Source organism: Sciurus vulgaris (genome assembly GCF_902686455.1).
Source record: "Sciurus vulgaris genome assembly, chromosome: 16".
Classification (NCBI taxonomy): Eukaryota; Metazoa; Chordata; class Mammalia; order Rodentia; family Sciuridae; genus Sciurus; species Sciurus vulgaris.
In genome coordinates this window covers 59,831,184-59,843,510 of record NC_136477.1, presented here as the reverse complement: position 1 = coordinate 59,843,510, position 12,327 = coordinate 59,831,184, and the positions used below count along the sequence as shown (strand labels likewise).

Sequence of the window (12,327 nt, the reverse complement as noted above, 5' to 3'; positions counted from 1 at the left end):
CAACATGTTTTGAATATGCATTGTTTCAATAACCTGGAACAACAATAAAAATTGACTGTCCTGCGGGGTGTGGTGGCTCATGCCTTAGCAGCTTGGGAGGCTGAGGCAGGAGGATAGAAAGTTCAAAACCAGCCTCAGCAACTTAGCAAGGCCCTAATCAACGCAGTGAGACCCTGTCTCTAAATAAAATACAAAAAAAAAAAAAAAGGTCTGGGAATGTGGCTCAGTGGTTGAGCACCCCTGGATTTACTCAGTACCAAAAACAAAAATTGTCCAAAACCATGGTGGTAGGTGTAGGAAAGGAACCATCTAAGTAAACTATGTAAGCTGAGTTGCAATGGTATGTTCACCCCTGTCAATCAATACTGCAGTTTCAGGGAAAACTAAAAATAATTGAAGCCTGGAGCGCCACCTTCTGGAGAGAATGATCACTGCAGTGTTCCTCAAGCCTCCAGGGAAGGTTCTGCCTGAGTTGGAGGAGCTGGTTTGGCAATTGCCTATCAGCATTTTTTTTTTTTTTTTTTTTTTTTCAATCTTGGTGTGTTTTCTGACAACTTAGAGAGCCTGAGCTCAAAATTAATCTCCAGGGCCCGCTGAGGACTCCTTATGAATACTCAGCAGCCCCTGGCAACCTGTAGAACGGCTGCTCTGAGCTTGACCTGCAGTCTAGACCACAGAGCAGCATCCCTAAGGGATCCTCTGTGCAGATGGGTCTCCACCGCCTAAGACACTGGGAAAAACACGCATGGGCTTTCCTTCCTGAAGAATCACAGTGAGCATCCGGGTGTTCGGGGCTGGAAAGATACCCATGTGACTTTCTTCCAACCAGTATTCCCCTAAAGCAGTGGTTCTCACTGGAGTGTGCTTGAGCCTCAAAGCAGGCTGGCAACCACAGGGTTCTTGTGTTTTGTTTTGTTTTGCAGCTCTGGGGATGGAACCCAGGGCTCGGCACATGCTGGAAAAACACTCTACTACTGAGCTGCAGCCCCAGCCCCCAAACACACACAGACTTTCTAGGAGTAGCCGGGAATCTATGTTTCTCTTTTCTTTTTCCTTAATTTTGGCATGGGGATTGAACCCAGAGGCACTCAACCACTGAGCCACAACCCCAGTCTTTTTATTTTTCACTTAGAGACAGGGTCTTACTGAGTTGCTGAGGGTCTCACTAAGTGGCTGAGGCTGGCTTTGAACTCGCGATCCTCCTGCCTCAGCCTCCTGAGCTGCTGGGATGACAGGTGTGCCCCACCGTGCCTGTTGGGAAGGTACATTTCTAACAAGTTTTCCATGTGTTGCTGATGCTCTAGTCTGTGATCGTGTTTTGAGAGCCATTGACCTAAACTAAACCAACCATAAAAACTTTCAAAGCCACATCTTTTAATATTCCCAGAGTTAGTGTTCATGGGTCACGCTTTGGAAATTGTGCAATATCCTGCCCCCAGTCCATGCTTACGCCATCTCACAGCAAGGGACAGAGGTGCAGGCCCTCTGCAGTGTCACACCTTGGCCATTTATAACACCCTCCTTTCCCAACAGCCCAGTTTTGATCCAGCCCTCAGAGAAGCAAGTCCTCTGGGGGATGTGGGTCAGCGGTCAGTGAAAACCTCACTTTTCCAAACCTGCTTGATAATAAAATAAAATATTTTCCCTGGGGCAAAACTAAAAGCAAGCTCAAGACATTTGGTGTAGAATTGGATCTCTAGTACCCATGCAGAACAGAGGTGTTGTCTCACCACCAGGGCAAAACTGATCAACATAAGCCTCAAGGTCAAGTTCACTGTTGACTTCCTTGTGTGCAATGAAAAGAACTCGCTCCTACTTTCACCTGAGAAAAATAATCATGATTATAATTCAAATACAGTAGCTTGCCCTCGACTTCCAGGGGATGCCTGAAATCTCAGATAGTACCAAACCCTGTTTATACTAGATTTTTCTCTATACATTCCTATCTATGATAAAATTTAACCTACAAATCAGGCACAGTATCATAAATTGCTTTGGAATTAAAAAATGAATGAGAGTTGTATTTATTTTGGTGCCGGGGATTGAACCCAGAGGCACTTAACCACTGAGCCAGTAAGATTTTGACAACAATAACTAAAATACAGTGGAACTATTATAACAATATATGTTATAGTAATAGCTATGCAAATGTGGTCTCTCAAAATATCTTATTGTGCTATAGGATGTTGCCATTATGGGGTAGTGTTGCACTACTCAATAAGGGTTACTTGAACATAGACACCCTGGTACCATGACAGTCCATCTGAAAGATGGCTACTAAGTGACTAAGGAGAGGGTAGCATATATAGGATGGATAATCTGGACAAAGGGATGATTCACATCCTGGATGGGACAGAATATGATTGTAAAAGATTTTTATCACGCTATTACAAATGGCACACACTTTAAAACATATGACTTGTTTGTTTCTGGAATTTTCCATGTAATATTTTTGAACCCCAGTTGACCCCAGATAACTGAAACTGTGGAAAGTAAAACCCCAGATCAGAAGAGAACGACTGTAGATATTTATTGGACAATTCACATGCATTAACCCTGTGTGTTCCTCTTAGCTGTCACATCACCAAGGACTGGGACAGCAAGGTAAGAGTGAGGTCAGTTCTTGGGAGAGCAAAGCAGGGAGGTGGGCAGAGGAATACATGCCTGGTGTCTGCTTGGTGGTGGGCTCAGTCTAGCCTGCGGCCAGGTGCCACAGTAAAGCCCTCAGTGGCCCCAGAGAGAGGGGGGCCCTTGCTTCCTTCATCTGTACTGGGCATTTCAGTGAACCCCATCTCTGTGGGTTCTCGTGAAGTGTAAATGAAATAAGAAAGTGAAGCTGATTGTGTGTCACCAGGGAGACAGCAGCAGGGCAAGTGTCAGCTGTCCGTGTCATGAGGTCTAAACATGACTGTCACAGAGGTCGGCAGAGGTGGCCCAGGGAGCAAGCTTGCTGCAGGAAGAGCCCAGGCTGAGCATGTCCACATGGCCCACTCTAGCGTGCCAGGCAAATGCTTTGGCTGCACCAGCTCAGCCGAGGGTCTAGTAGTTTCTGTGTGCTGTTAGATCTCTGCACGAGGGACAGATGGACAAAACAGGACCATGGCCCAGAGGGAAGATCTGAGGGAAAAACGAGGGAATTCTGAGCTCCTCTGCCAGGGACCATCCATACCCACCAACGTGCTCAGGATGCCAAAGTGCCCTTCGAGCCCCTCCAGAACCCCCTGCAGCTCCCAAACACCCCTTCTCAGAGCTGCCCCTCTGGAGTTCTTACAGGAGAAGGTTCTAGAATAGGCCTACACAGCCAGGCAGCACAGAGGGGTGGACACTTCCTGGCTGTGTGGGCAAGGTGCTAAGGGGGCTTTCCGCATCCCTGTGTGCCTGGGGAGTTTCCTGGGGACGGGGAAGCTGTTCTCTAAATCCTGCCATCTACCCAACATTCTTTGTGTTAGGGAAAGGGCCATAAATTGGAGTTGCTTTGGAATTAAAAATTAATGAAAGTTGTATTTCTTTTCTTTTTTTTAATTTGGTACTGGGCATTGAACTCAGGGGTGCTTAACCACTGAGCCGCATCCCCAGCCCTTTTTATCTTTTATTTAGAGACAGGGTCTTGCTGAGTTCCTGAGGGCCTTGCTAAGTGGCTGAGGCTGGCTTTGAACTCAAGATCCTCCTGCCTCAGCCTCCTGAGCCGCTGGGATGACAGGCATGCACCACCGTGTCCAACAACCATGCATGCATTTTTATTCTGTACATTTCTGTAGAAACTGGACATGTTTATACATGCATTTGTATATACATAGCTGTCTAAAGGCTCGATTTGGAATGTACATGTATGTATATGAATATATAGTGTTTTACGGGCAATAGCAAGGATAGTCAAGAGCAAATTTCATTGCACATGATTTGGACCCTAACATTTGACCTGGAGTCCTAAAATCGTGTTCATTAATTAGGATCTTGATGGTTTTTCTTAGCAAAGTCCCCACCTTCCTTCCCCCAACCCAGCAGACCTCCACCACAGCACCCCCCTAAAGACATGTCAGTAAGTGCTCTTCAGTCAGAGATGCACAGTCCTCCCTAAATCATGATGGCCAACCTCCCTGGTCATATCACTGAGAAAGCAGAAGAAGTTAGTGCCAAGTATGAAATACAAGTTCTTCTCAATGGAACAGAGATTCATCCATTTGACTTATATGTCATAGTCTGAATAATGCTAACAGCACATTTGCTGAAAAGAGAATTCTAGAAGGCCTGCTCTAAAGAAGACATTCAAATCCACACTTCACATCATGTGGGTGGATGCTTCTTATCTACTCATTTTTATTTTCCCTGAAAGAGACTCTGTCTCCATGACAGGCATGTTTATCTTGGTGTGGCTTTTATTTTTTTTATCTTGTAGTAAAAATAATTTTTAGCTCTGCTTTTACCTAAATCAAATTAACAGACTTCCACTAAAGGATTAGCGTGAATGTTGTAAAGCCAGAACTGGGCTTACTTTTCGATTTTAGAATCTTATAAGTACCCAGACTTTTGTTCGTCCTCAGGAAAACAGGCTATGATGGAGATCCACCCCCAAAATGCCTTTATGGTAATGTCTGCAAACACTTCCTGGGCACGTACCTTGGGCTCAGTGCTTTGCTGAGCACTTATTAAGTGCATTATCTCGTTTATGGCAAACATGGTAGGGAGACTTTTGTGATTCCCATCTCCCGATGCCCCAGGAAATGGGGCTTCATTCAGGAGCTTGTTTAAAGAGGCAGTAGCAGTCCCAGGCGATCTGACTCAAGTTACCTCCTCTGCTGGATGAGGAGAGTTCCAGGAAAGCTTGGGTTTGAGAATCCCGAAGACTTTCCTAGCATGTTGGTATCCTAAATGCCACCAGCCCCAGACTAACGCCTGAGAGACGTTCCTGCCCAGAGAACCAGTTGTTCTGGAATCAAATCCCAGTTACTGTTGGTACAGACGAGTTCCAGAGTGAGCATGGCCCCCTTCAACCCAGGACCAAGCAGGGTCACAGAAATAGCTCTCCTGGGCTCGGGGGACAGCTCAGTGGCTGAGCACTTGCCTAGCATTTGCTGGTTCCATCGCAGCGTGAAGGAAGGAAGGAGTAAAGAACTCTTCCAGTTCCATGTCCACATCAAAAGCATGCCACTTTTTTTTTTTCTTTTTAACTAAAGAGAAAATATTTTGCTCTTTTTCGTGGTTAAACTCACACTGTTTTCTTCCTCCCCGACCCCCACACTTCTTCCCTTCTTTTATAAAAAGGGAGTTGATCCATTGTTTGCAGGAGGCTTCACAGATCGGCTACATGAACCAAATCTTCATACCCTTGCACCCAGTTCTGGGAAAGTCACCCAGAGGCACCCTGAAATTAAGACATGAATATGTTCATCATTGTGTTATTCCCAGTAGCGGAAAGAGCAGAATGTTGTTCAGAGAGGGAGGCGGAAAAGGACTTAAGTGACATGGTAAATACACATAATGGAAAACGATGCCATAGTTAACAAGAAACAATTATAAGCACTGAAGCAAAAGGGGAGCTAATGAGTGAGGCAGTGTTTAAACAACACGAGGACATCTCCAGCCACATCCATTCATTCACTCATTCATTCATTAAGAAATGTGTATCTAGCCTCACGGTAAGCCACACACCATTCTTGGTTCTGGATGCTTTCAGACTTTAAATAAGAAATTTGGCTGGGCGCAGTGGCACATGCCTAACTAATGTCAGCAGCTTGGGAGGCTGAGGCAGGAGGATTGCAAGTTCGAGGCCAGCCTCAGCAACTTAGCAGGGTCCTGAGCAACTTAGTGAGACCCTGTCTCTAAATAAAAATAAATAAATAAAAAGGGCTGGGGATGTGGCTCAGTGGATAAACCCCCCCTGGGTTCAATCCCTAGTACTCCTGTCCCCACAAACAAACAAAAGAAATTTGACCTTGCATCACGGAGCTTACATTCTAGCAGGAAGACAAATCTTAAACAAACAAACAACTACTCAATGGCAGTGCTGAGTGAGGAAGGTTTCTTAGAGGAGGTTGCCTCGGACTGCATTCTGAAGAATTTATCAGGCAAATATTGGGGTGGTACAGTGCACCCACACACAGGGAAGGAGAAGAAATCAGAGAGATTGGGCATGTGCAAAGGCCCTGTGTTATAAAGGGTGTATCAGAAGAACAGCCCAAAGGAATACAGTCGTGAAGGAAAGAGTGGTACGAGATGAATCTGGAAAGTCAAAGAGAGACTATGCAGGTCTGCAGACCAGGGATTGACAAAATTTTGTATAAAAGGCCAGAAAGGAAGTGTTTTAGGCTTTGAGGACCAAAAAAGCAAAATCAGTGATGTTATATATGTTTTTATATGCCAAGAGAGAAAAAAATATGGAAAAAATTTGGTTAGATTCATAATTTAATCATTGAGTACTTTTTTTTTTGTAATACAAATCTACCATTGAGAAGATTGGAGTATCAGTAGAGGAAACATTTGGCTTGATTAATGTTCTCTAATTATCAAAATGTATGGTAGATATTTACCTGTTAGCTCTGAAAGGAGATTATATCTAATTCATGTTTCAACGTTTTTTTTTACATGGATACATATTGTCAGACACTGGTATCTGTCCACAGCTGTATAATTTTATTTGAGCATACTCAGGATTTGGCAGGCATTTACAGAATTCTGTTGGAGTTTTCTCTTGATATTTGCCTTTTAGCACATCATTTCATTGCACATTAATCACTATTAAACACTTGCAACTGAAAATGAAATGGAAGCTCCTCAATTACCTAGCTAAATGAATTTTTGAAATATGAAAATTTCCTTTGCACTTACATCAAAGCCCAAATCACGCTGCCAGAGCTGCAGTTGAAACTCAGAAAATATAACCACTGTAAGTTTGTGTGCAATAGAAGATGTAGCTTTTTGTTGTAACTTTTGACAGTACGGGGAGATGTTAAAACAGCTTAATGTTACTTGTGACTTAAATAATGTTACTTGTCATTGAAATGACCTTACCACAGTAGGAGTTTTCCCTGTAACTGCAGTTTGGCAGTCTAGGTGACATTTCATTAGGAAACATTACCAAGTCCATAGCAAGGCTAACGTTCAAACCACTAAGTGTCCAGTTGTCATGACTGGGAACAATGCTTACTCAGAAAACTCTTAGTCTGGGTCCTGAGTTTAAAAGTCAAAATAAAACTGCCATTAAGTGGTTACATTGCAGTCAGTAGGATAAGTAAAGCTTCTAGTTTTTACCAAAAAAAAAAAAAAAAATTCACAAAACTGATGATGATTAAGTCATAGCAAATGCATTCATCATTGACAATACTAGTTCTAAAATTCCTGATAGGTTCAAATATTTTCCATAAAAGTACCTGCTGATGAATACTGCAGTGTAGAACCATAGGCTTTAAATCTTACAGTTGCATGAGCTTTGTAAACTTTTCCAACTAGAGCTTTTTTGCACTCCAAACATAGTTTTACCACAATCGGTTTTCAACACATCTTAGCAGATTCCACTTCAGTTTTTCTGCAGTACTTCTGGTCTCAACCTCATTGAAATACTGTCACCATGCTTGTTCCATAGAGGTCATTCATAAAGGCTAATTTTTTAGTGGTTCAGATTGGCCCTTGTCTTCTCAAATGACAACAACTCCTAAATAGTAATATCTGTTGACTCATCAGGAACCTAAGAAATGCACCCAATGTCATCTGCCTTGCTCTTGATTACCTGTTGGTATGGCTACCAGTCTCATCACCTTTTAAAGCAATTTTTGCCAAAAAGGTAGTTTTCTTGAACTAGTTTATTTTCTCTGAACGTATTTCTTCAGCTATTGCAAAGAAACAAGATGTAATTAATTCAGTATGAGTAAACTGATTTCCTTGCCTGACTAATAACAAGTGAGCAACCTGGAGACTTACGCATTTTTATTTTTTATTTTGGGGTAAGAATTATGCTATGGTAAGATACCCCCTTTAAATGTTATATATTTGACCATTGCTGGGAATATTTGTGATGACTTCAGTTTGGTAATGTTGGTGTATATTATATTCCTTTAGCACGGCTATGGTGTCATTGCATAATAAATGCAATGCTTTGTCATCTAAATTTGATAATGAAATAATTGACCTTCAGGCTGGGGATATAGTTCAGTTGGTAGAGTGCTTGACTTGCAAGCACAAGGCCCTGGGTTCAATCGCCAGCACTACAAAAAGAAAAAAAAATTGACTTGGCATTGTACCCTAAAAGTATGACATTCATTTTTTTTTTTTTTTGATGGGGGGGCATCATTTGTTGCTAAAGATGGAACCCAAGGCTAGCATTCTACTACTAAGCTACACCCCCTGATCCCAACTCAAAAGCATAGCATTCAAAGCCTACTTTTTCTTCTCTTCTCCATTTGTCTTACTGGCACACATGGGTTGGAAGCAAATAAAATGTTAGGATCTCACAGCACACACGACTCTCAAAACACTATCAAATTACAGTAGTGTCCCCATGATTGTTAGTGCATGGAACATCAGTGTGGGACTGAGACCTCATTTTTGTTGTTACAAAATGAAATAGAATCTAGGTAGATGAATGCACATGGCTGTGTTATAATAAAACCTCATTAATGGACACTGAAATTAGAATTTAATAGAATCACCTCATGTCAAAAAAAATATTATTCTTGGTTTGCTTTTGCTCAACCCTATTAAAATATCAAACCCCATCTTAGCTTGTCGGCCACGAAATAAAAAAACAAATATTTGGCTGGATTTGGCCCACAGTCCATAGTTTGCTACCCGCCCCCCCCCCATTAGACCATGGTGAATATGTTGGGTTTCAATGAATTTCGGGTCTGCCTACCGGATGTGCAAGAATGATTTTCCCAAAAGGCATTGCGAGCCCTGAAAACATCAGCCCAGCAGGTAGTCTAAGATGATGTATCTCTTTGCAGGATGGTACCCGAGTCATCGGGAAATGTGGTGGTTACTGTGGAAAATGCACTCCATCCTCTGGTACTGGCCTGGAGGTGCAAGTTTTATAGCTAAGGTATGTACGCCATCTGCTGATCTGTCTCTAGTCTCTTTTCTCTCTCTCCCTCATTTCTTCTACCGCCTACTGATCAGCAGATGTGAGTGGGTCACTTCGCACCGTCAGGGTTACTACTAAGCATATTGACACTGACCTGCCACCGTCCTATCTGCTTCTCTCCTACTCATCTGCTTCCACATGACGGAGGCCATCTCTCCTCCACCCTTGAATTGGAGGTCCCAAGGTCACCCGAATCAGATGTCTCTGCATTGCGTATTTACAATCTTCCCTACTGGGCTCCATCTCTAGGAGTCTTGCTTCATTTCTCTGGTAGATCCAGGGATCTGCATTTTCGATGTGGGGAATTCTGAGGCAGGGAACACACAGATCATCTTTTGAGAACGACTATCCACGAATATGATGATGATGATGATGATGATAGCAATGGCGATTGTCAAGTCCTCGCCATGCTAAGCAAATTACAGGCATTATCTCATCAAATGCTCACAACGAAACCCTGAAGTGAGGCTTTGGGGCTTTACAGAAGCAGATGCTGAAGCCCAGAGCTGTTCAACAGCTTCTTCCTGGTCATCCAGAGTTCCCTCGGCAGGACCCAGGAGTGCTGTCAATCACTAAACAATGCCACAGCTTTGTGGCAGTGGGACCAGCAGCAGCAGCACCCGGGAGCCTGTTGGAAATGCAGAGCCTCAGACCCCACCCAGTACCCACAAAAGTTAGAATCTGCATTTTAACAAACCCCACAAGAGAAACCATGCATAAAGATTAGTAATCGCTGATTAAGTGCATCATGCTGGCAAGTGCTCCCTCTACTGGACATACTGTGGAATTGCTCACTTTTTTGAGCAGTTGGGGTACCAGGGATTGAACTCAGGGGCACTCAACCACTGACCACATCCCCAGCTCTGTTTTGTATTTTATTTAGAGACAGGGTCTCACTGAGTTGCTGAGGGCCTCACCATTGCTGAGGCTGGCTTTGTGGCGCCCGCCTGTAATCCCAGCAGCTAGGGAGGCTGAGACGGGAGGATCGTGAGTTCACTTTTTGGTTAATCATCCGAGGGTGTTCAACCACAAGGGACAAGCTCAACTCAGTGGGCCTCCTCTATCCTCCCTCAACATTCCAGCAACCGCTTATGAGAGCCTGAGACAGAGTACTTATTTGACATTTATTAGCATTGTGATGTTCAATTAAATACCCATATTCAAAATCATGTTCTTAAACTGGAATTATTTCTGTTAAAACAGGCAAAGGAAATATATTAAATGAATAAGATGTCCAAGTAGAGGCTAGCTTAGGCATGGCTGCATCCAGAGGCTCAAAGTGATCAGTTTTCTTCCTTTTTCCATTGAGCAGCAAAGACCGCCTCTAAATAATTTCTTTCTCAGACAGATCATCTCCCCCTCACCATGGTCCCAGGCAGCTCTGGGATTACATCATCATCATAATCTTGATCCAAATAAATACTTACCCCCGGGATGGCTACTTCTGAACCAATCACAATGTCCAAGGGCCTGAGATCATGTACCCTCCGAGAGTCCTGTGACTAACAGCTTCAAGAGAAAGAGATTGAATCTTCCTAAAGGACAGAAGATATTTGTTATCAGAAAAAGGAGACAAAATTGAGGCTGGCAAAATTCAGTGAGTATAGACAGATGAGGTGGTGCTCATCTGTAATCCCAGCAACTGGGGAGGCTGAGGCAGGAGGATCGTGAGTTCAAAGCCAAGCCTCAGCCACTTAGTGAGGCCCTAAGCAACTCAGTGAGACCTCCGTCTGTAAATAAAATATATAAAGGAATGAGGATGTAGCTCTGTGGTTAAGCACCCCTGAGTTTGATCCCTGGTACCAAAAAAAAAATTCAGTGAGTATTTAGTAGAGAGCCTCATTTCATATATATATATTATATATCAAATCTAATAAGATAAATTTCATACATATATATGGTAAAATTTATGAGTGAGTACATATATGTATCTATTTACATATGTAAACAAGTATGTATAGAAAAACACTAAAAGGAAAAATACCAATATTTGAATATCAGGTGCAGGTATATCTCACCCAGTGAATTTTTATTTTATGCTTTATTACTTCCTAACACTTCCATGCTTCTGACAGAAGAAAATTTTTTTAAAAATTGCTTTTTAGTTGGGCACAGTGGTGCAGGCCTATGATCCCAGCAGCTGGGGAGGCTGAGGCAGGAGGATCCTGAGTTCAAAGCCAGCCTCAGCTACTTAGCGAGGCCCTAAGCAACTCAGTGAAATCCTGTCTCTAAATAAAATATAAAAATGACTGGGGATGTGGCTCAGTGGTTAAGCACCCCTGCATTCAATCCCTGATACCAAAAATAATACTACTAATAATAAATCACTTTTTAAATCTGGAGAAAATAATAGCATCATTTAAAAACTGCATAGGTAAAAACTTTTGGCATTTGAAGCAGAAGGTTTATATTTTCTGGTTTGTTTATTTCAGGTGCTCTGAAGAGGAAGCCATTATGGGATGGATGAAGGATAGTAATGCAATACCTCCACCTTAAATTTGGGTGCCTGTATGTGTGAGAGGACCTGTGTGCGTGTGTGTGAGTACGTGTGTGTACATGTATGTACATATGCACATATATATATATATATATATATATGTACAGGTTGTGCATCCCTAGTCCAAATATTTGAATATCAGATTACGTGTATACAAATATTACGAAATCTGGAATCTGAAAACCCTTCCGGTCCCAAGCATTTTGGATAAGGGATACTCAACCTGTGGACTATCCTGATTGATGTAAAGTTTAATATTTATGTTTGAAATTATTTATTGTGATGTAATATTTTTGTACGTAAAATGATTTTATTGTGACTGCCTTCGCATTATTTTTGTCCCTTGCAGTCAGACCACTGCATTTTACGTACTCTACGTTATATGTAGTACTATGACAGAAGTGATCCTTCCTTATCACGGTACACTACAGTTTACTTTTTATCTGGACCTGTTTTGCTGTTACTTTAAAAAAAAAATTGTGATTTGTGTTTTGAAACAACCCAGCCATCATCAAGGTGCTACAAGAGTCCTACAAGGGTATTTTTGGCATTTCTAGAAAAGTATTGTTAGCCAATGAGTATCGTTAGCTAATGAGTTTGTGACACGGCAGACTGTACCAACTCTGAATTCTGTTAAGTAGCTATTCTGTTTCATGTGATCTCTGGGAAAAAAAAAAATTATATATATATATATATATGCTGCCTTGGTGCTAATGTCATATGTATTTAAATGACCTTCAGACTCAGACACTTTTAA

General features: G+C 42.3%; 1 protein-coding gene across 5 annotated transcripts in view; it reads left to right on the top strand.

Annotated features, from left to right (window-relative positions):
* The window catches only part of ADAMTS9 (ADAM metallopeptidase with thrombospondin type 1 motif 9), a 174,978-nt gene extending 162,890 nt beyond the window's left edge, over window positions 1-12,088 (top strand). For all 5 annotated transcript variants that reach the window (XM_079114348.1, XM_079114347.1, XM_079114349.1 and 2 more), the window contains 2 exons: window positions 8,937-9,031; window positions 11,506-12,088. In XM_079114348.1, the coding sequence (XP_078970474.1) occupies window positions 8,937-9,026 (90 nt within the window). In that variant the 3' untranslated portion in view covers window positions 9,027-9,031; window positions 11,506-12,088. The remainder of the gene's footprint in view (window positions 1-8,936; window positions 9,032-11,505) is intronic.
* Window positions 12,089-12,327: the final 239 nt, after the last annotated feature.